General features: G+C 30.4%; 1 protein-coding gene and 1 long non-coding RNA gene across 6 annotated transcripts; one reads left to right on the forward strand and one right to left on the reverse strand.

The window, feature by feature from the left end:
• Positions 1 to 7,149: 7,149 nt before the first annotated feature.
• Positions 7,150 to 12,156, forward strand: LOC130445644 (uncharacterized). Of its 2 annotated transcripts, none has more exons than XR_008910073.1 (3): positions 7,150 to 7,916; positions 8,545 to 9,961; positions 10,079 to 12,156. It is a non-coding gene; the product is annotated as an uncharacterized LOC130445644 (long non-coding RNA). The 2 variants fall into 2 exon arrangements; XR_008910074.1 differs by having other exon boundaries at positions 9,769 to 9,961.
• Positions 12,157 to 13,812: 1,656 nt separating this feature from the next.
• Positions 13,813 to 23,078, reverse strand: LOC130445006 (MAGUK p55 subfamily member 7). Of its 4 annotated transcripts, none has more exons than XM_056780451.1 (10): positions 22,903 to 23,078; positions 22,605 to 22,654; positions 22,079 to 22,359; positions 21,880 to 22,011; positions 19,992 to 20,159; positions 18,254 to 18,450; positions 17,916 to 18,034; positions 16,342 to 16,632; positions 15,403 to 15,746; positions 13,813 to 14,871 (listed from the first exon to the last, which is right to left on the reverse strand). In XM_056780451.1, the coding sequence occupies exons 2-10, from the start codon at positions 22,636 to 22,638 to the stop codon at positions 14,695 to 14,697; spliced, it is 1,743 nt and encodes a 580-aa protein (XP_056636429.1). In that variant the 5' UTR covers positions 22,639 to 22,654; positions 22,903 to 23,078; the 3' UTR covers positions 13,813 to 14,694. The 4 variants fall into 4 exon arrangements, with proteins under 4 accessions (XP_056636429.1, XP_056636431.1, XP_056636430.1 ...); XM_056780453.1 differs by having other exon boundaries at positions 16,342 to 16,521; positions 22,899 to 23,074; XM_056780452.1 differs by having other exon boundaries at positions 16,342 to 16,608; positions 22,899 to 23,068.
• Positions 23,079 to 24,130: the final 1,052 nt, after the last annotated feature.

Genomic DNA, 24,130 nt, shown 5'->3' on the forward strand with positions numbered 1-24,130 from the left:
AACCATTAAAAGTAGGCAAATGGGCGGGCGGCTAAACTCCAGAAATTACGTGCGCATTTCAAATTTGTTTATTAGCGAAACTTCGCAACTTCGTGCTTGTTCTCGCGCTGTTATCATTTTTAAGAGATATTAAATTGGATACGTGGATTTAACTTACGAGAAAGAGTGGTGTGGTTCAAGATAATAACAGTTACGGATTTTATTGTGTGATGAAACTGTTATCAATCTCGAAATATTCTAATATAAACTAGCACTAATTCGGGTTATTATATTAATTTTTTCACATAATTTGAAGCGATTTGACAAGAATTATTAGTCAAGAAAAAATAACTTATTAATTAATTGCGGAGAAGTTGAAGTTATTTGGCTGAACTTCCGAAAAACGCCAATGAAATTTTACAGGTGACGTCGATACTTTTGAAATTCTCGCGACCTACACCCAAAATATTGAATCCAGCTGGAGGCATATGAGAAGAAGAATATCGAGGGGCGGAATCAGAAATAACTTGGATCTGCATCTTTGTGAACTTCTCTGGAGACGGCGAGTCCGACAAAAAGATATGGATCCATTCGATGCAATCATTGTAGATATAAAATTTTTGTATCCTGGAAAGAATGATCGACATCCAATGAAAGAGGATGAGGAAAGTGACTAAATTTTTGTGGAATAAAAGTTAGGTTAGGTTGGAATAAGTTAGGTTAGATTAGGTTAGGTTAGGTAGGTTAGGTTAGATTAGGTTAGGTTAAATTAGGTTCGGTTAGGTTAGGTCCGGTGCGTTTTCTATCGTATTTCTATTTTTCTTTCCTTTTTCGTGGCACGAATAGGCCTTTTCTTAGTCCTTATTCAATTGTGACCGTTTCCTATCATTTTTACCTTCCAATTCCTCTTGGCGTTTTTTGGAAGTTTATCTAAAAAATTATATTTACTCATACAAATAAAACGATTTGCATTGTTTTCTCGGCTAAGGAAATTATAAGAAACCTTGTTTCAAACCATTATAAGTTCGATAATATCTTTGAACTATATTTGATGAAGTGATGCATTTATTGAATTGTATTTAATTGTGGAATAGCAGCAGTTATTTTGGTAATTATCTAGATTAGGTTACATCCCTCCGATTTACTTAAAAATTTAGTATGTTATAGAGAAAATTCTACTGAAAAATTTGATGTTTACATGTAGGGCGCGGAAATCATCCCTTTACATAGTTTTTAATCTTTGAAGTTCCAGAAAAAGATAAATAATTTATACATCATAGTTTTGCTGCGCATGTCTAACCTAACTTAACCTAACAAAACCACTAATTTTAACTAAGAATATTTATAGAATATCAATCAATAAACAGCAATACACAAAAATTCATAAAATTTTATCTTTTTCATGGTCAAACACGAATAAAAAAACAAATGTTGATAGATTTACTAACGATAGTATTATCTAAACCAGGGATGGGGAAACTACGGCCCGCGGGCCATCTCCGGCCCGCAAAGCGTTGAAATCCGGCCCGCGACCAGCAAACAAAAATCGGGCATTACACGTCGGGCATAAAACCCGTATGTCCGACTATCGTCGAACGCATTACCCATTTGTGGCAACACCAGCAAATTGGAATTTTATCTAGGACACAATACCCAAATATAGTTTCCCGCGCCCAGAAAATAATGGCTATGTTTGGTACAAGCTATTTGTGCGAACAAACGTTTTCAATAATGAAAAAATTTTCTTCGTAATAGGCTTTCAGATGAGCTGCTGATGAGCCGGATTATGATGAAGTCAGGCAGAAACAAAAACAGTTCCACATATCACAGGTTCCCACAAAGACCAGCGCTCCTCAACCTTCTACTTCGCAGCTTATTAAATGTTATTATTTAATATTGCACAATAAATTAGTATTTGAGAAAAATTATAGCCTTATCTTGATTTTACTAAATAATGTAATGCCTCAACTTTGCCCGCCATATATTTCGTTAGCAAAAATTGGCACGCGAAGAAAAAAGTTTCCCCATCTCTGATCTAAACAAACTAGACTAAATTCTCTGCAAATTTTATGATACATTTTGTGATACATCATCATTAGGTAATAAAGACATGCGAAGCTAAACTATGATGTATAAATTATTATTCTTTTTCAAGAACTTCAAAGTTGAAAAACTATGTGAAGGAATGATTTCCACGCCCTACATATATATCAAATTTTTTAGCATAATTTTCTCTATAACATACTAAAATACTAACGAAATCGGAGGGGTGTGACCTAATCTAGATAATTACCGTTATTTTTAACAACCATCGGTAATCAACATCCAAAACTAATAAACAAAATTATATGAATCTTGTTATTTCATATAAGAAGAACCCTCCCAAAAAGATTTGAGGTTAGGTATAGGAAGTTTAGCTCTGAGTTCAGAGAATTAAGTTATAACTAGAAAATAGGCAACACTGCACTTCGTGCGCATTTGTTTAACGAAAGATTCTCTCTTCAGTTGTATATCAGGCCTGAAGTCGATTACAATTTATTTAATTACCACACTTATTTAATTACCACTATAGTAACAAAAATGTTTATTGTAGAGTTTTGAATACAACTTATTCACATCCACAATTTGCGATCAAAGTTCTCGTTGGTCTCAAAAAATACCGCAAAATCGTAATTGTATGCTAAAATATTTCTTCGAATTCTGAGAAAAAAACGGCGCATCCTACAATGTTCTATCTATCTCGAGTACCAGAGAATTATTATTAAAGCTTCATATTGCAATTTAATTTTTTTCTAAATTAGGATGACTCCTAATAAACTTTCTTTTTGACATTCGATAATCTAACTTCTGATCAAATTGTAAACCTAAATGTTTAGTTTCGCGAACTATTTATTGTACTGTTAGTTGGTGATTGTAATCTGTCTTGGCTTTGGTTGTTCAACGTCTAGTATAGTTTCACTCTTTGAATGGTAAATAAAACTCTTCATAAAAACACTTTATCATTTTTTATTGGTTTTATACACAATGAAACTATTTAACACTATCAATAGACAAACAAATTAGGTATATCTACATAAAAAAACAGGTATTCAAGATTTTCCACCATAATAAAATAAATGAATTTTGCTTAATAATATACGAGGACTGGGTATTAAATAACGAAACTGCGCGTTTAGATGGCGCCCTAAAAAACTAGTATCTAGATATCTTGTCTATCTACGTCACAAAACACGTTTCCGTCACTATTATAATATTTGTGTTTGAAACAAAATTTTTTTCTCGTAGCGACTAAAAACAGAAGTGACGTATCAATCTCAAATAACTCCTTAAATTGAAAAAAACTCCGACTGAGTGCTATAAATTGCTGCAAGAGGCCTATGGGGACAATCCCTATCTCGTGCGCGTGTTTTTGAATGATGTAAGCACTTTAGTGATGCTCGAAACAGCACTGAAGATGACCAGCGCCCAGGTCGCCCTTTAACTATTTCAACTCCCGAAACAGTGAACAGAATCAACCAAATTTTGCGTGCAGATAGTCGAATGATCATCCGGATGATTTCCAAGGCTGTAAACGCCGATAAAGAATCGGTTAGAAAAACTGTACACGAGGAATTACACATGAAAAAAGTCTGTGCGAAGCTGGCGCCCAAAAATCTGACTCCTGGCCAAAACCTCTTGCGTCAACGGGTCTGCTCAGATTTCCTTGAAAGGTTAGAGATGTTATAAAAAGATGCGCTATGACAGGAGCTCGATTTGGGTCGATGGGAAGCGATAAAGCAAAAAACGACAGGACCTCGCCAAAGAAGACTTCCAGCACTGCTTCGATCAATGGAAAAAACGTATGGAAAGGTGTGTGGCGAGGGGAGGGAGTATATTGTAGGGAAGCATTCGAATGTAGAATAATTTTTCGTAACCACTCTCGTTATTTAATAGCCAGACCTCGTATTTTATCGATATCTTTGGACGGTAATTTTGAATTGTGGTAAACACTAAGTCATGTAAATTCTTCCAATTCGTAAAGCAATCAAACCTGTTTTCAGATCTCCTTTTTCTTTATAATGGTATTCACACTATAAGAAAAATTTCATAAAACCGAAATTACCATATAATATTGAAAAATTTTATGGAAAATACTGGAATACCTGTACATACAAAAGCAGAAAATCCATTACGTGTCTTATTACAATACACGATAAAATCCAGTATCTTATTTGAATATAACTGATTTATATTATATTTAATTATATAAAACAGTAAACGTTCAATAACAGTTTTTATAACAAATGTAAACCCCAATATTAACCGCTATAACTATCACATAATTTCCAAAAACTACCCACATCTAAAAATCTCGTTATTTACTGTGATTTATATTAGTTATTTCAGAACATAACCTCAAAAGTAAAAATCCAATGAAATCAATTGATTTTAAGTCATATGATTGAAGACAACATATCCCACGGGATGTTTATCTCGTTGCCATGGATACATATTTGATTAATTTTCATTTTGACGTTTGAAATATTTGATATTTCAAAATGTCACGATTTGATTGTAACGCTGACGATAATATTAATGAAATTATCGAATCAAACAGTAAAAAATGTGTATGGAAAATGTTTATTGGCAATGATAGAAAATATCAATTAGATGAAAATAGAAGGGCCGAAGAATTGACGTTTACGATAAAGGATTGGGTTGAGAAAAAAGATGGTACAGAGTTTGAAGAAAATGTTAAAAAGATTATGAAGAAATGGAAGTTATTATAAACCCATTCAAAAATGTTGTATTTCAGCAAGCGCGAGCTGCCCGCGTTTCTATCCGACGAAAATTGCAATCAGATTCCTGTAAAAGGAAACAAAGTTCGACATTATGGAATGAAAATACCCCTGAAGGGCTGCAACGGAAATTCTATCACATATCTTGACGAGGAGGGGAAGCTGCTGCTTGCTTGACTGACTTTTTTGTGTCAAATCAAACAACGATGGATATATAACAAATCGAGATGAATATATTTAAATCGATATGTTGTACTAAATCGATTCAGTAAATCGATTGAAAATCAACTTTTGATTTTTTCACTTTTGATAAAAACCACCAAATTATTAACAATTAGCTGAAGGTACTCGTAACGCAATATTATGTGTTGCCAGTTGAAGGGCTAATTATTCACAAATTCGCGAGATGGTTGTGTTTAGTTTTCGTGATATATATGAGTATCGTTGTATCATCTGTTCCTCGTTTCCATTGCCAGCAACATCGCAAGTGATGAACAGAACTCGAATCCCAGTAGAAAACTATAAAATCCCTGATTTTACTAAGAAGAGATCGCAGAGATTGTTTATCATGGTATTTTTCTTGTTTCTCATAAAATGAATTCATATATGTGACATCGATTTTCTTATGAATCGATTCATCAAATTGCGATTCGAATGAATTTAAAAGTCGATCTTTCTTGGAAAGAATCGCCATCCCTAACCTGTATTCAGCAAGACTTGCCAAAGTTGTTTAAAGTGGATTGAAAGAAAATTTTCAATACAAAACAACAACAGCAACGTTTGTCCTGTCAGATTATTAAAAAAACTGATGTCAAAAGGGACTTAAATATTAAAATCAACAGATTATACTTAAGAATAAATCGTTATTGTTAATCCAAAAATGATCACTGGAATACGATTCAGAATTGGACAAAATAGTTTACCGAAACGATTGACTTGAATACCAAGGAAAAAAAACACTAATCACTCCAATCTGTAGTTAGTCGATTGGCCAAAAGTGGTGTACAAGGGGTCACAACAACGACAACTCAATAAAACCCTACTTAATATTGACGAAGAACATATTAATCAAATTATTAACAGCACTAGCTTTTCCCCGCGGCTTCGCTCGCATCGAATCTATAAAATAAGTATCAGAAATCATTATAATAGAAAAGAACGAACTCTGTAGCTATATTAGAACCTGAGATACAGATCTTTGAATGTAGAAAAATTGCCAAAAACTTACAAAAATCCATAACTCCACATTGAATGTCCGCGCCTAGCTCCTCTCAAACTCAATCGATTTAAGTGTAACTCAAAAGAAAGAGGGTGTTTCAGCGAGTGTTCTTAAATCAAAACGAAGTCTCTATCTTGAATAGAACTTGAGATATTGAGGATAGAACGTGTGTATGTGAAAAACTCCCATAAGTAATGTACTGGGGGAAATCGCATTTGAGTATAACTTGAGAATGGTGAAAATTAGATGAAATCCGATGGTTGATGGCTGATCTGTGCATCAATACCTTTCATTGAAAAAAAAAATCAAGCAAATCGGTTGGGTAGAACGCCTGAACGGACTCGGAATGGAAATCATCAATTTTTTTAATATATAAGATGGTATTGGAAATACAGCTTCATCAGTTATAGAAACTAACACGTCTGGATCTTCAGTTAACTTTTTTAATTGTTCTTTGCACCTTTAAATAAATTGTCTTTGTTCTGTATTTTTTTATAATTAGCAAAGAACGAGTTGATGAATTTTCTGCTTATATTAAATATCGACATGGCAGTGTTTGATTAAAATCGTTCAGTGACAAGTTTAGAGTTGAAAAAAATTGAAATAGTTTGTTATTAACTTAGGTATAATCAAAATAAAATAAAAATCCGTGACCCCAAACATATCACCGAAACTCCACGTTATTTTGTATAACAATTTATTCAGTACATATAGTAAAAGTCTTAATCGTTAAGCGTGGTAAATAAATTTATACAGCGAGAAAAGATAATTGGGGATACACAAATTTGATCATTTGATCTCGAATGGAAGCGATGAAACTAACCTAACCATTAAATATGTTTTATAAGCCAGTAAGAAACTTGAAATATAAATTAGTTCAGCGAAAGACAGAATATAGATATAATAACATGATTTACTTTTAGTCATATTTTGGATTGGCTATACTGGAGGCAGTGTTGCCACAATTTAAAAACTGAATGTAAAAATTGAACTAGAAAATGTACTAGATTGTACCAACTTCAAACAAATTTAATAAAATTATAGAAAGATGTATAAACATAAGTTTAAATTAAATTTTTTTTTCCAAAAATGTTATAGACTGTGTCAATTATTATTTTAAGGATGAAAAATTTATATAAAGTTTACCGATAAAATTAGCAATGCAGTACAAAAATCTCCCGATCTAAATACAAAATCAACTTCGCTCTGTTTTCTAATTATTGTTACAATCTAGTACAATTTCTAGTTTATTTTATTAAACGAAAATATAAAATAACTTTATATTTGCGAACGCAGGGAAAATGTATTAGAAAAAAGGAAAAATGTACTAGCGTATAAAATACACTAAAATGTACTAAAATTGTACTAGCTCTGGCAATACTGAGTGGAGGTTATACAGTTCCTCTCTTTTCTTAAACTGTTCATTAAAAAATAGTAAATCAAGGTACCATTGGAAAGAGAATTACAAGACACAGAAAAAAGATACAAACAACAGAAATGATTTTCTTCCGAAGCTAAAATGGTTCGGATATGTGATGAATGAGGCAAAGATTACAAAAAAAAATTAATAAATGTTATGAGTTTCAATTTGTTTACTAAGTGTAATGATTCTCTTATTAACTATAATTCTGTGGTCAACAGAAAAAGAAGAATTTGACTTATGTTTTTGACTTTAGTAGATCCTAGAATTAAATAACGTGTGTATTAGTTTGTAGAAATAAATCCATGACAATCTTGGTCATCACTTGTAAAAATGTTTTAGTAGGAATATAAATAGAAATCCGTTACACAATTTAATCAAGTCTTATAAATAAAATTCAGAACAGTAAGGGTGAGAAACAGAGGAAACCCAAGGAAGATATGGATGGACGAAATCAACAAATCGATTGAGAAAGTCTCGATGAAAAAAGAAATCAACCCCAGGTCTTACACTCGTAAGGGTAAATAAATTAATAATTAAGGGAGTAATTAAGTGAATAAATTAATTAGCTGCTTTAATCTCTTATTCAGTAATGGTAATATATCCTCCGTAGAATTATTATTAACTGCAAATAATTTTTGATTATTCTTTTCTTGCTGTAAACTACGAGGTTATTGTTATTATAAAATTTCGGTCACATTTTTCATTACTAAAACAATTTCATTTGAATTAACTGGGTTTTCTTTCACATATCCAAAAAAATTTATTGTGAAGAGATTTTCTTTTATAAATTTCTGTATTTATTTAATTACGTGTTGAAGATGAATTCAAAACATTATACACTACATTTTTATTGGAAAAAATACTTTCAATTTTCGAATGAATCTGTTCCAAATGAGATCCATTGGTTCAAATACGAACCAATCTGCTTATTCCACAAAATAAATGACCAAAATTTTAATATATCTTCTATACCAATATATCTATTTTTTAAATAAATTTTTAGAATCAATTTCGGCTATAATATTATCCTAATAAGTATATATACATACGTATTTTAATTACTCAAAGGATTGGTAACAATTATCAAAGGCAGCAAAGTCCCATCAATTCCTGTTCACAATGTTAATGTTAAAATATTTTTACAGTATATTCAATGGTTTCCACGGTGATTGTCTAATAGAAATTCATTCGAGATTTAATCTATTTCCATTGGAAAATTCACAAACAACTTCTTTGTATCTCCAAATTCTTTCAATAACTAGAAAAGGAGCTGATGGTTTTGCAAAATGTTTAATCTGTAGCATATCTTACACTGGAAGTGCTAATATTAAGGCATAAACTATATTCACTTAAATTAACGATCTTGTTTTAATTACCAACTTAAATTAGAATTTCAAATTGTTATTGCATTTAATGACACATAAAAGCAAAAAAAGCCCAGCAACATCTTTACTTGGATATTATTGGCCTATTTCGGTGTCAAAAAGTAGTACATTTTAGTAAAAAAAGTGCATGAATTTGGTGAAAACGTTTATTTCCTTCCCAGAATGAACAACCACATTTGTTTTAAAATTTGAGGGACCCAAATCTATATAAAATATAAAATTTCGTTTTAATATCTTAAGTTCCAGTTTCATGTTTATGCGCGATGCTGAATTAAAGCGTCAAAATGTAGTCACGTGATATAATTTCGACTAGAGCACCATCTTGAATTAATGCAATGTCAAATTTAAAAACGTCAACCTCTAAACACCCTGTTAATAGTTGGTTAAACTATAAACATAATGTGTGCAAATATAAATTATCATTTAAAAAACTTCTATGAACATTCTACATTTTTAAGTTAAATACACGATTTAAAAACCTAAAGATGCTTAGTTTTGACGTTGATTTAATGAGGGAGAGATGACGCTCAAGTCAAAATTGTACTATGTGACATCATTTGATGCCATAAACCAACACTAAACTACATTATGCGCAAAAGTGAGGTTAAGCTCATTACCTATTTACTTGAAATATAACGTCAATCACTTAATTGACAGTTGTACGTGTAAACAGAATTAATATTAAAGTAGTAATTGGAATTGTACTATTGAAAGAAAGTCAAAAGTTAGAAAGATATACATATCTTGACTTTTTTACTAAAATGTACATGTATGATATATACCATATGCCGATAATATTCTAGTTTAAATTGGTAAAATATGTTTAATCTCATATATAAAAAACGAAAAACTATTCGTAATAAGCTCGTTATATTAAAACAGACTGAATTTTTTTATAAACTCTATTAAATTGTTTGCAGGATATTACGATTAAAAATTGTTTAAATGTCTATAAAATAATGAACCTACCAAATATGTTTTCAGATTTATTGTCATATGAGTTTCGCATAATCTTAACCTAACAAAATAAGTTTTTGTAATTAGATGATGAAACATGGATTAAAATTTTCCTAGATACATATATAGCACTTAGAACACGATTTGACCCGGAATTTTGGTCATCGATATTCTGGATATCCTGGAAACGTCGCAATTTTAATTCTGCATAATATATTAGGTGGTATTAAAACAGACATGTAATGTTCTGATAATTTGAACGAGTCAAGGACTAATAGATTTATAATAGTAAATTCTTAAAAATATGTGAAATCTCACTGAAAATAAATTGTTGTAGATGTTGTAAAAATATTGGGATTGAAGAATATCTTCAATTTTTCCGTTTTTCAAAACTGGGCAAATTGGAAACTTGTCAAGGGATAAAAAAAGGGTCTGACAAGGTCTGCAACCAAAGCTATTATAGAAAATTAAAAAGCATCTTCCTTTATATTATTTCAAGTTGCTGAGATCCTAACAAAGGGATTCGCTTATTACAGCAGAAACATCGCTATTTGCAGTTGACACAGACATCCTAGCAACTCATGAAAATCCTGTGGAGACATTTAACACACAACAGAATCACCTAGATCAATTGAAAGTTTGGCGGCTGCACAAATGGAAAATCAAGATCAATGAGTCCAAATCTGCACCGTAGTATATATCAAACCAAACTATACGTGAATATCTAAATGTACTAAAATTAAGGATGTAATTAAAGAAAAAAGCCACAGAAATAGCCGTCAGACCTAATCATGTCAACACATTAACCTAAAGAGATTGTTTTTTTTTTCACAATATATTTTTACTTTTAGTAGTTTGTAACACGAAAATTGTGATATCCTGCATATACCGTATACTTATGTGCTAATTTCCAAAGCGAAGCTGTAGAAGAAATCAAAAAGTAGTACATGATTTTCAAGAAATATTTGGTATTCAAATAAAATATAATTCTCAATAGTCATTTTCCAGAAATTTTAATTGTACCAATAGAAAAAATTTGGCAATTAATGATGAAAATGAAAAAATGATCTTCACCATGCAACAATTTCTTTTTGAATATTTAACTGGGAGGGATTGGACTAGTGTTTGTCCGATTATCTGTTTCCTGCCTTTTGGAGTACTGAAAGAATGAAATTAAGATTCCTGGGAATATCTCCTTGAATTTCTATTAATATTTTTTTTGCAATAAGTTCTGCCGCAATTTTCTGATTTCTGTCATGGAATGATAGTTTATAATCGATATTATTATAAACATTTTTTTTGTAAAACGCTAATGTTAAGTTAGGGAGATCCATTTGGATATCTTCTTTGTTCTAGAGTTTCATTCTTTCATTTATATTCAGTTCGAAGGGCCAGAAAGTATCATTGTTAGTTTGCTATAATTCCAAGCACATATTCACCATTCAATTTGTTTATTTAAAATAATTCATACCAAATTGGAGAAACTTTAAATTATTATTGCTTTTATTTGACCCATGTTTAGCTCAACACCCTATTGACAAAAGTTCTTCTGCATATATTGAAATATAATTTTTTTAAAACATAATTTCTACTAAAAATTTGATTGGGATTAAAACAAAATAAAAAAAATACTTCGATTGTTTATTATCGTTTACATAGAAAAAAAATAACATATTCTCTAAAATCTAATATTTTATCTATACAGGATGTATAAAAATGTATTAGCTTAACAAAAATTTTAGTTGTAGGATTCAGAGATTTAATTGCATGTCATTATTTGAAACTTCGATTTTTGTACATCCTGTATGGTAAAAAATATTGTCTTTAAATAAAAAAATCAAAATAAATGGGATGATAATAATAAAGGTAACTCTAAATCACAACAATAGGAACTAAAAATCCTAACAAAAGCTTTTAAAGATAATTTAAATATTTATAATGTAATTTTTTTCGAGTTTATGAAAATTGAATCAAAAATTTTGACAAAAATTCTACAACTATTTATTAATAATTTTGTATAGGGTAAATCACAATTAGCTGTAACTATAGGTAATATTTTTTCAAAAATTTGTATAAGGGAGTTTTCCAAAGACCTCGTTACAGTTAAAATATTTCCAATTCTTTTCCAGTGGAAATGAATCTGTTTCTTTGAAAACCCTGTAAAACATTTTTCCAATATCATAACTTTATTTGAAGTATCATATGTCTAGAATTCAAATGACGATTCTATTTTTTGGCTTCTTGCTTACAATTTTTGCTTGTCTAAATCAAGTTTTTGTAAAATTTTGAAAAAACTAAAACTCGTTCCTAATCAGTTTTTTTTTTAAATATTTCCAAATATTTACGTGTTTTCAGTCAAGATATTTTGAGTTTATTAAAATTTTTAAAACAATTAAAGTAACAGTATAACAACAACTCAGAGAACTATATTTTTTTTTCGTGGTTAAACTTGACTTTGGGTCTCTTTTTATAAAAAATCTTTCATTCACAAATACTTTTGCAGCTGTCTCATCACTGTAATTATGTTGAAGGGGGGTTGAAAGAATTTCTCAATCTTTCGAATAGCATGTCGCAATCTGCCTTATGATTTTAGGACTCCCTTTTAAATAAAATCATCATTTCAACATTTAAAAAGATAAGTGAAAAATAGATTTATATTAAATTAATTTTTCTGAAAACTTCAGTATACAAATTTTCATAAAAATACTTTCTAAAAAACATGTCGGCCTACTTCATCGTGATATATCTTGTTTTTAATTATTTATTTACTTATTTATCAAATTAAAACTCTGGAATATGATCAATGAGGCACAATTTTTTCAAAAATGTTTTGGATGAAGAAACGCAGTTTGTCATATAGAAAATGGCACTTTTATTATCATAGGTCTTAATATATCTGTCAAATTCGACAGTGGAGAAGTCTCTAACGAATACTCTGAGAAGCAATATTAATAAGACACTCTAGACGTGTTAAAAAATCGACAACAACAGCGTTTGTATATTCTAGCTTATCACGCTAAAATATTCAAACCTATACTATTTTTATACTACATTGGTCCGCAAATTAAATGGATTCTTCTACAACTTCCAAAATAACTAGTCAATCGTACTATAAAATCATTTAGAATATTTTAAATGTTAACAATTATTTATTAAAAAATTATTTCAAACCCGTCTACATCAAAATCTGGAAGTTATAAATTATTTTTTCTTTGTAGAATCAAAAAAGAAGCTAATAACTGCCTATATAGTCAAATTAAATGGATTTTCGTGATGATTTATCTTGATTTTAGGTCTCTTTTTAAAAAAATCATTTTAAAGTAACAAGTAAAAATTGACTCACTTCGTCTTGTCAAGTCATATTTTTATAAAGACCATAGAAGGTCGAAACGTCAATTTTTACTTGTTACTTTAAAATAATTTTTTTAAATAAAGACCTAAAATCCAGATAAATCATCACGAAAATTATAAAAAAGTTCTTAGGAGTAGAAAATTAAAGAAAATAAAACAAATTTCGAAATATAACAAAATTATTAACAATGTTTCCGTTGTATAGGCAACTTGGAAACAAATTTCGTCGATAACTTTAGATCCTACTTATAGGCAACCTTTTATACAACTTAAGGGATCACAGGTCAACCAAAATATCTCCCCGATTCTTTTTTTTTAATGTCATAATGGTAATCGTTAGAGAGAGTGAGAGAGAAAAGAAATATTTTTAAAGAGCAATTATATTTGAATTTATTGATTCAAAGGTGCAATCTTTTATTGTATGAAGTTGGCCTTCTGATGCTATAAAAATGAACTTAGACGTGAGGTTTGTTCTTGGGATCTGCACTAGTAGAACTAGTTCAGTAAGTGTACACTAAAGCATTCTTTGTAGCAGAACCAGCGCTAGTGCCGCTGTTCTTAGTAGCAGTACAAGAAAACTAGTTCACCCAGTTTACTGTATGGCTTGCACTGGGTCTAAGAGTCAGTTCAGCCAGTGCAGTGCAATAAGTGAAATCTGAAAGTCCTAAATCATTTTCCATTATTGTTAATACTACACGTAAAAAACCTCAAATACAACAATCAACCAATGTTCTCTGCACTATATCGTATCAGGAACAAACCTGTTTAATTTTTTAATCGTTTAAGGAACTGGCATCAGGGGTCAACTTCACACAACAAATGGATCCAACTTTGCACAATAAATTTAAATCGTTTTTATATAAAACTAATTTTTCTTTCCCTTTCTTATCCTCACTAACAATTATCATTGGCGAACGTAATGGAGAAACCACGTGGACAGAATATCAGATGTCCGAATACATCCCGACCACCTACAAGATGGTATGAGAGCTGATCTTCATCATCCCAACTGCAGTCCTAACGTACGATTAGAAGAAGAAGGTCTTTCTTTTCCCCTATTTTCTGATCTGCATGGATAAGTAAATATAAAGTTAGGCTTTAGACTGTCTTCACTGTAAGCTAACCGGAGTCTAAGGTTGCTATCAGACAGCCGAAGAAAATAAAATCTTCAAATATTTTGATGTAGAAACCGTTTGAAACAATTTTCATAATTTATATACTAATGGAAAGTAAAAACATGGGGATTTATACCCACATACAGAAGAAAATCTGTATCCATTGCAATCTATTATCGAAGCTTAAGTGGTAAAACGAAAAATTGAAATCTTTGAATTCCATTAGATCAAAATCAGTGAGAGTGTGGTAGAGGGTATAGGTGAGTTGTAGTGGGTGGCTGGAGAAGAGTGGGGGTATGCGAAAAAATGTCAGGGAACTCTCATTTGTATCTTACTGTAACAAAATGTATGTAATGAAGTGTACTGCAACTGTTGAGCGTATAAATCCCTTTAAAAATCTCATAACATTCTTATTAAATCTACAATCTAGAAATAAAAAATCGTTTTAAATGAGTTAACAGTAACATAACAATATAATTATAACAAATCATTGAACCCACGAAGCCGGTACCCATAATGGTTCGGATTCTAACCGATTTGCTGCACTTACTAGTTGACTAAACGCAACGGCTAAATCGGCGTTAACGATGGTTTCATCGAAAAAATGATCGTATAAAAATTCTATTCTTGCGGCTGATTTTATTATATCATTAAATTCATCATCCTGAAACGCATTAAAATTTTCATAGTACTACATATTTTAACACACACATTTATATATATATATATATATATATATATATATATATATATATATATATATATATATATATATATATATATATAATCTCAAGCCCGAACGAGGGTTGTTGAACCACTCTGTTGAGACGTAATAACGTCGAAACTAGTCAGTGGTTACAAACCCCTCTTTACAACTGCGAGCATTTGGGGAGGGACAAAAAGATCGATTGACATCACGCTCTTCAGAGGAGATGTAATTGAATATTCGTTGAGGTATTAGCCAGGTAAGTTGTTGTTTTCTCCTTTGAAGAATATATTTTCGAAATTATTTCAGAGATGAATAATAGGAATCATTTATTTTGATATATTTATACATCATCAGTATTGTATTTTGAAGAGGATCGAATGAAAAAATTGAGGTGAAATAGTTTTCGGTACTCATGCGCCGATTACTTCTGAAGAAGTCATTGTGTTGACCCTGTATATTTCTCACAAATAAGCAAAATAAACTCACCGTAAAACCTCTCGAATTATTAATATCAAATGTTGATCTAGCACGAAAAGCACTCCTCGTTTCTTTCAGAGTTTCCAAGTTCGGTGGTTTTATATAAATTATGTACGGTTTCAATTGAGGTGTTCTCAACATTTTCAGTGCTTGGTAATGAGGATTTAATATACACACTTTTCCAGCGTTAATAATTGCTTTGACGCTTTCCGTCGAAGTGCCGTAAAGGTTACCTTTATATTCACCGAATTCGATGAATTTACCTTCTTCGATATCTTTTTCCATTATTTCTCTGGATACGAAGAAATACTCCTTACCGTCTTCCTCGCCGGGTCTCATCGTTCTTGTGGTAACTGGTAAAAAAATTAGTTAAAAATTCGAATTTTGATACGAGGCTTAAATAATATCAACAATAATATAGATTTTTTCAATCACTCCACTCTATTGAACTATTTTTACTTATTTTTGTCGGTGTTCGTGACAGGTTTTTAAATTTTGCGCTACCTTTTTTTATTTCGCGGTATCTTTTCGTTTCGAAAAAATTTAGATTTTAATCAGTAAGGAATCTACAGATCCAAATTATAAGTATAAACCCTTTATTGATGAATATAAATAGACCCTTTGTTCAATTTTATGAGGAAATACTCGTTGGGATGATTAAAATGGATGTGTTGTAGTATTATTTTCCGATGTGTAATTTGGGTTGGATAATTTTAGAAGATTAAATCTATTGTACTGTTTTTTCTTATTTTTGTAGGTGTTTAGGTCCGGTACTTAAATTTTGCGTTACCTTTCTTTATTTTTGGCGGTACCTTTTTGTCAACTTATTGCCCTTTTAAGAGACAGATATAAGACAGACAAAACGGTAGTATTATATTTTTCTTCACCAACACTTTAGTTTATTCTACATTATTAACTAATTTATTGACAATAATCGAAGTAACTTACAAGGCGTCGGCGTTCTGTATTTGTTAACATTTGTATCAATGAGTCGTCTTTTCAATTCATTTCTTCCTATACCCGGAGCTCCGATAAGTACTATAGGTCTGTACATCCCAGGTCTGGGATACAATTTAGCTACTTCTTCGTATGTAGCAATCTCTTCTCGATCGAAATCGTCGTTTTCAGCTATATCATATATAATCTTTTTAGTTTTAGGTTTAGATGTACAACGAGGGGATTTCGGAAACTGACTGCAGGTTAGTACAGGCAAAGCTGAAACAGAGCAAAGCCCTACGGCTACCAAAAATGAGAATGGTTAGTAATGTTTATGAATGATGTAGCATGCATGGAAGGCTCTAGCACCACCGATTACCGTTTAGAAATGGATAATTGAAAATATTTGCACTAAACAGTTTTTAATATACAATTTTATTTATTAAACTGAACTGAACTCACAGTAATCGAAGAAATTTAAGATTATCAATAAGTATAGGTACATATTGTTGTTTCTGGGATTAGTTTTGAGTATTATCAAAATTGTGATAGTATTCAAAATCTATATAGAATTGTATATATGTAAACTATACCACTCTAATATAATTTTGTCTTGTATGTAATTAGAAGGGTGCACAAAATTCCTAACGGTAAACGACAAGTTCATGCAAGTTTGAATGTAACTGGAAATATGAATGAAACGTGCTATGAGATAAAAGCAATTTGAAATTTGCATGCAATACTTCGGAAGCTTTGTCATTTTTGTGTGTATTTCATTTTATTTATAATAAATTCATTTAAAAGATCAAAAACCTCGTAGGACTCTATTTTCTACAAATGTCATGTCGAACAACTTATCATTGGATTCCTTGGTCTTAAAATTACATGTAGTCCACACTGCAGATGCTCTAAGGTAATAATTTTCATAGAAATATGCTCATTGGCGAGAGAATTGTAAAGTTTGTCTATTTTAAGCAGCTGAATTTCTAATTTTTCAAAGTAATCTACATAAATGTATGGAATAACCCCTTTTTGTTTAGGTTAGGTCATTGAGAAACATTTTCCGCACTTCGGAGGATTGTTTGCATTCTAACGTTTCATTTAATTTATCCATTGATTTTGGAAGAAATATGAACGAATCCACATATTTTAAACGAATGATGCTTTACTGTAATCTAATTTAAAATCATAGTTACACCCCCTTTAGTTGATCCCTAAGACAGATTCGTTAACAGGAACCTAATTATAAAAAAACTCCATTTAAACAAAAATAATTCCCTTGGATAGAGTAAATTCGCTTTAAGGTTAGTAATTTTAGATACCAGTACCATTCACCAGGAAACGTTTTTGTTTGGATAGAGGTGTTAATGGTATTTGTTCGTTAATTGAAAGAACCATTCAAGCCATTTTTGTTGATTGTTCATTTTCGCACATCATTGAAGGTTACTATTGGTTGTTCCATATTGATGTCTCTTTATCAAGTCATTAATATCCCAAATGATTGAAATAATTTTTTTACAAGCATTAATAAGCGAAGAGAACAGTAAAAGCAACAAACACAAGTTTTCAAGGTTCTCGTTACTAACCATCTTCGCCATTTTTAACAGCTTGAGTACGGTCGTGGATTATTCGACGTTCCTGAAGAGCTCTACTGGGTATAAGACCGGCTCTCATATTTCTGTCGCCTTCTTTTCTAGCTTGCCACCTAAAATTGGGAACAAAAATTCTTTAAGGATTTTCAAAACTATTTCAAGATACATTACAAATAATTTTTGTTTGAGAAACTATTAATAATTAATTTGATAAAATTTTGTGGTAATAGATGTATCAGAGTTACCTAAAAGATAATTATGTAATTTTTAATAGATGTTTTTAAAATTACCAAGATTTTTTATGAAAAATTTGAATGTTGTTTATTACTTACCAGTAGGCATCGTCTTGAGAGACAATATGCAAAACATCACCTTTAACAAAATCCAAACCTGCTTCTTTACAAGGAATATATGGATCGGTTGATGAGTCGTAGTTAAAATGAGCTCGAACTCGAACTTTACTTTCCCTAATTCCAGATTTTGAATCTGCAGGTATTAATTTGAAAGTAATTGTACCTTCTGAGTTTTGCTGGAAATTGAAAAATGTTTTCAAATTGTATAATTGAAAATAGGAAATATTTTGATAAATAACAATAAAATTGATTCTCAAAATTATAAATAAAATGAGAAATACAAAGAGCATAATGCATTTTTACACATACATAAATCAAGTTGCTATACTTTTCACTTTTAAAACTTTGTTTTTGACTATTGGTAGGATGTGATAGGCCAATTTAAAACTCATACGAATTATAGTAGCCTTGGTATTAAATTTAAACAAATGTATTGGATTATTGGCCGTAAAGCTGAATTGACTTTGGAAACCAAACTGCTGTTGTACAAGGTTATACTTAGACCAAGCAATTCCAACTTAGAAATACTGCAGCGGTTTTAAAATAAAGTGTTACGAGCTACAGTAAATGCCCCGTGGTATGTTACATCAGCATCTATAGAGAAGGACCTTCAAGTACCTTCAGTAAAGAAACTAAAGACTAAAACGCTTTAAATCTGATGATTTGGTAAATTAATTGTAATTTCTGTTGTATTAGAAAGTTAGAGTCCTTAGATATAGTACATTAATATATATCTTAAAGGGGTATCTTCACTGCAAGATACTCCTGCATGTCTATTGAAATCAATTGAATTATTTAATATCCTACTTTGGTTAGATTGCAATTATAACTGGAGTTTATAAAAAACATATTAGTCTACAAGTTTAAAAAACTAAAAGCACTTAAACCATGGAACTAATAGGAACACAAAATATATAAGGGAATTAATGAAATATATATTTATATGATAACTTTGAGGTTATTGGGAACTTCTAATTGAAATATTATAACCTTCAAATTAATTGAGATACTTGAATTTGTTAGAACCATACTAATCCTTTCTAATAAGGAATTATATATAAATAATCAGTTGAATTATTCTGAAATTGTATTTATTTATGTAGTGTCCTGTATATATCCAAGAAAGCAAAACTAACAACTGGTTTTAGAAAAAAATCTAAACAGTATAAGCCAAGCGCCAGAGCAAAAAAGTTCTAAAAAACGGATTTTTTTTTGGAATGTTTAGGGGTGTCTCCTGAATGTAAATCCAAGTAGGAGTCATGGGCGGCGCCCGCGTCAGCTGCCATCTTGAAAAACACGTTTTATCGAATACCTCGCAAACCGCGCCTCCTAAGACAAAAATAGCGGAGACCATTTTTATAGATAATAATTTTTTGCCATCTTTTTCATTTGAAACTTTTTTTGTATAACGCATAGGTTTTTAATTATAGCGCTCAAAACTTTTTACAATATGGCTTTGGCTAAATATTTATATGGTGGTAACAGAAATTTGAGGATTTAAGTTATGCTAAACTATCAACCTTCAAAATTGGACATAGATTTTGTCTAAGCCTTAAAAATTTACAATTTAATATCTTAATTGAATATAAGGCTTGGATAAAGAATAATATTATTCGTAAAGAAGTTTACAGTTTATCTGAAGACCAGGAACTTTAATTGGAAATGACCAAATTTATGTAATTGTAACCGGCCATGCATTTATCATACATTTGCTTACCAAAATTTGCAAAACATCATTTGGAGTTTTCCCTTCAACACTAATATTATTAACTTCAACAACTTCATCTCCCGGATGAATTAATCCTGATCTATCGGCTGCTCCACCATGCATAACTCTTGCTATCACAATTTTTCCCGTAGACTCGTCAGTTTTAATAGTAGCTCCCTAAATTAAAAACTTGTATGTAATCAAAACGAAAAAAAGGAGGCCCAACAGTTTTAAAGAAAAGTGACAGAAAAGCAGAACATTCAATTAGATTTACATTTTTTTACAATTATATACATACACGCAGATGGCATAAGAAGTAGAGTTGAAATATAGATCAGATTATCACTGAACGATTTCTTTTGTAATATTTTTTTGTTTATATGCGATTCAAAATATATTAAATCAAACAGTATAACCAGTACTGATTTGGAAAATGTTTCGTTTCTAAACATCCATCTTTTTATAAAAAAATAGAATTAGAAACTAGGGCTCCATCACAACTTCATTTTATATGAAAATTCTAAGCTCCTGTGACAAACTAGTTGCCACCAAAAATTATAGAAAAAGAAAATGAAAGTAATATTTAAAAGTTGTTCAAGTTATCTAATGATTATTACTAACAGTTATTTGTATAAAACAAGTTAAAATAAATCTGAATTTTTATGACATTGGTCGGTTGATGTCGATTGTCAATTAATGTCTTTTGATATCTATTAACATCGATTGATACCAGTTGGCGTCAATTTATATCAATAGAAGTCTATTGTGTCGTCTATTGAAATCGATTATCAATTGATGTTGATTGATGACAATTTATTTCAAATTATGTATATTTTAGTCAATTAATATCGATTAATGTCCATTGAAATCGATTGTCATCTGAAGCTGATAGATGTCAATTCATATCTATGTTTGTCAATTGATGTCGATCGATGTCCATTGTTGTTGACTGTCAATTGATTTTGATTGATGTCGATCGATGTCCATTGTTGTTGACTGTCAATTGATTTCCTATTGGCGTAAATTCATGTCAATTGAGGTCAAATTGTGTCTATCTTTGAGGTCGATTGACAACTGATGCTGATTGATGTCAATTCATTTGTCGATTGTTGTTGCAAAATAATATGAGGAGTAAAGTTTCATTTCCCGTGTTTTTTTGCACACATCATATTTTATGGAAAGATCAATATATAAGAACTTTAGTTCAATATCAGTGTATTAGGATTAAATTGTGCTTGAGATAAAGTGCATTAAGAGGAAGGGGGAGAAATAGCTACTCAGTGATACTTACAACAACAGGTTCAGCACTTTGTGCCCCGGCCTTTGCAAGAAAGAAAGAAAATTTTCATATCCATTTAATCGCATAATTTCAACTAAATTTTAACAACTTTTAGTTGAGAATGATTCATTGCATATAATGTGAAAAAACTATCATAAACATTATTTAAAAAATAGTAGTAATTTGTGAAATTTATCAATTGTAACTAGAAAGTACTCCACTTTTTTTCAGATGATATGTAATAAATTACGAGTCCAACTTAAAGTTGTTGTATAATTGTTGAAAATTATTTATAATTATTCAATATTTTCGAGCTTTGTTTTTGATAATAATGAAGTAGTTTCCAAATGGACAGTTTGCCTAAACACATGAAGAAAATTAATAATTTTATATTAGATTTATTTTTTGGCTTGTTTGTTAATACATAAAACATTTAACCATGTCTTTTTGCCCATGAAAATAAAATTTTCTAACTGGAAAAAAGTATATAAAAGGAATTTTTAATAAATTATTTCTATTTAGAAACTAATTCAACTTTCATAAATATAATTTCAGTTTTTAATATTTAACGAAAAGCAAAAAAGCATCTTATCTGTTTAAAACAATTCTATTGCTTACCAAAGGTTCACTACTTTTAACCAACTGTACAATTTTGATAGTTTCTTCATCATCTTCAACTTCTCGAGGTATTTCTGGTAAATGAGGATAATAGTCTTTTTGAGCTACAGAATCATGAGAATATAGAACTCCCTATAAATTGAAATGTTTTGTACTCAGTGAATATTTTGATTTAAATCATTTAGTCTATAATATATACCTGAATATGTGGTTTTTGTAACAGATAAAATAGTTCCTTGCAATCAGGGGACATGTATGGTCTCTGGGCTATTTCCTCTAATATCTCAGTAAGAATATCCAAAGATGTTGACAACAAAGGAAAAAATCTATCACTAGAACCATTGCTGATTATTGTATTATGTACATTCACCAAAGCATGTAGTTCCTTTGACTGTAACAAATTACTCAGGAATCCCAGTTCTTCTTCTGTTGAAGGTAAATTTGTCGCTTGTTGGAGGGATGTTAATAAACGAGTGAGTGCTGCAAATTAGTAATAATAAAAAAAAACTTTATTGTAGTTTATATTCTTAATACAGGTAGATAACACACCTCTATATAATAAATTATGGTTATAAAGTTATTTGAATAAGTTAGAAACAAAACAAATATTCTACATAACTGGTACAATTATGATTTAATTCTTAATTCAAAATGATTTAGAGGTTTAACAATATAATGTTAAAATTCAATTAATATAAAAATATTTAAAAATAGTTATACAATACCTGGATCCCATTTTTCTTTTGTACCATTTGCCATTACACCAGCAATTACTCTATAAATAAATTTAGAAATTTGAATTTGCAGAAAATTGATATAGATCTAATTATAGCTCTCTTTAAGGTGAATGCACTCACTAATCAATCAAATGACTGATTGAAGAATTATTTCTATTATTTTTTATACGGTATAAATTTTATGATACAAATTTGTTAATTCAGCAAATACTGTGATGATATTTTAACAATATTCATGACTCGTAAATTAAAACTCTATTTAGTAGATTATTTAGGTCTCACCTACACACACTGTTGACTTTATTTGAAGCATAACTAAACAAACTTATAATATTAATCAATAATTATTATAGTTTAATTCAAAACTATACTTATATTAATAAACCATTGTAAAACTATTTACAACAATTTACGGTATTAACAAATATTGACAACTTCAACTTCATGAATGACATTTGACATTAAGGTCGATTTACACGCATGTAGTAACTGGCGCAAGTCTCATTGGTATATTGACATTCTGTAACACACTAAAGCTGAAGCAACGTATGAACACGTTGATGCCAATAGCACATTTGAGCACTAAAAATCTAGTATTTCGGTTTTTTAATAAAACTAGAGGAGCATTCATCGAAAGGGAAGCTTCTAAGCTCATATATAGAGCAAAAAACTCTCGAATCTTAGGTGTGACCCATTTAAAAACAATTAAATGCGCAGTTCAGCTCTACAAAAAGTTCAGATAAAGAAGAATGTTGAATTTAAAGACTCATGCGAGTAGCATCATTCCAGCCGTTTGCTTACAAATGATTAGTATTGTATGTGAGTGAAACTGACACCAGTTACAGGATACGTATAAATCGGCCTTAAGAAAATTAGATGTATGAAAATACTAGTCAAGTGGATTAACAAAAAATTATAGTTATAGTAGCAGTTTAAGTTGCTTTTAAAAAATTAAGGGAAACTAAATCCACTACAGGCTTAAGGTGGTGCTAATAAAGCATGTCAGGATTTAAAATCCTGTGTTCGTGGATCACAGATTTCTAATTCCGAAAGTGTTCTAATTATATACAATATATCCTCGGACATGGGTGAGGATTTTTAATCTGGCGCATGTGCATTCATCCTTTTTGTGATATTTACCACAAAATAAGCTCTAACCTCTTTAGTTTTCTACGTAATTGTATTTAAACAACGTGGTAGTTGACTTTAAACTTACAATTATCAAGAATGAACCTTCGGCCAGTTAATTATATACATTTTATTCTTCTAACTAGTTTTGAATTCAAATTATAATTTTAGAAGTTCATAAATCATTCGTGGAGGAATTTATCCTCAGAACATATTCTGAATAAAGTATGCGCATTTGACATGCCCAGAAGAAATTCAGAATACATTGGAATGTGTCCAAATTACTCACCACGAACGGAGATTTAATTCTTTGTTTTGCCCAATTTTGCAAATATCTTTTATGCAGAATCTTTTCCATTATTTCGTGAAATATAATGTTAAAAGTA

This window comes from Diorhabda sublineata, chromosome 6, assembly GCF_026230105.1.
Source record: "Diorhabda sublineata isolate icDioSubl1.1 chromosome 6, icDioSubl1.1, whole genome shotgun sequence".
Taxonomy (NCBI): Eukaryota; Metazoa; Arthropoda; class Insecta; order Coleoptera; family Chrysomelidae; genus Diorhabda; species Diorhabda sublineata.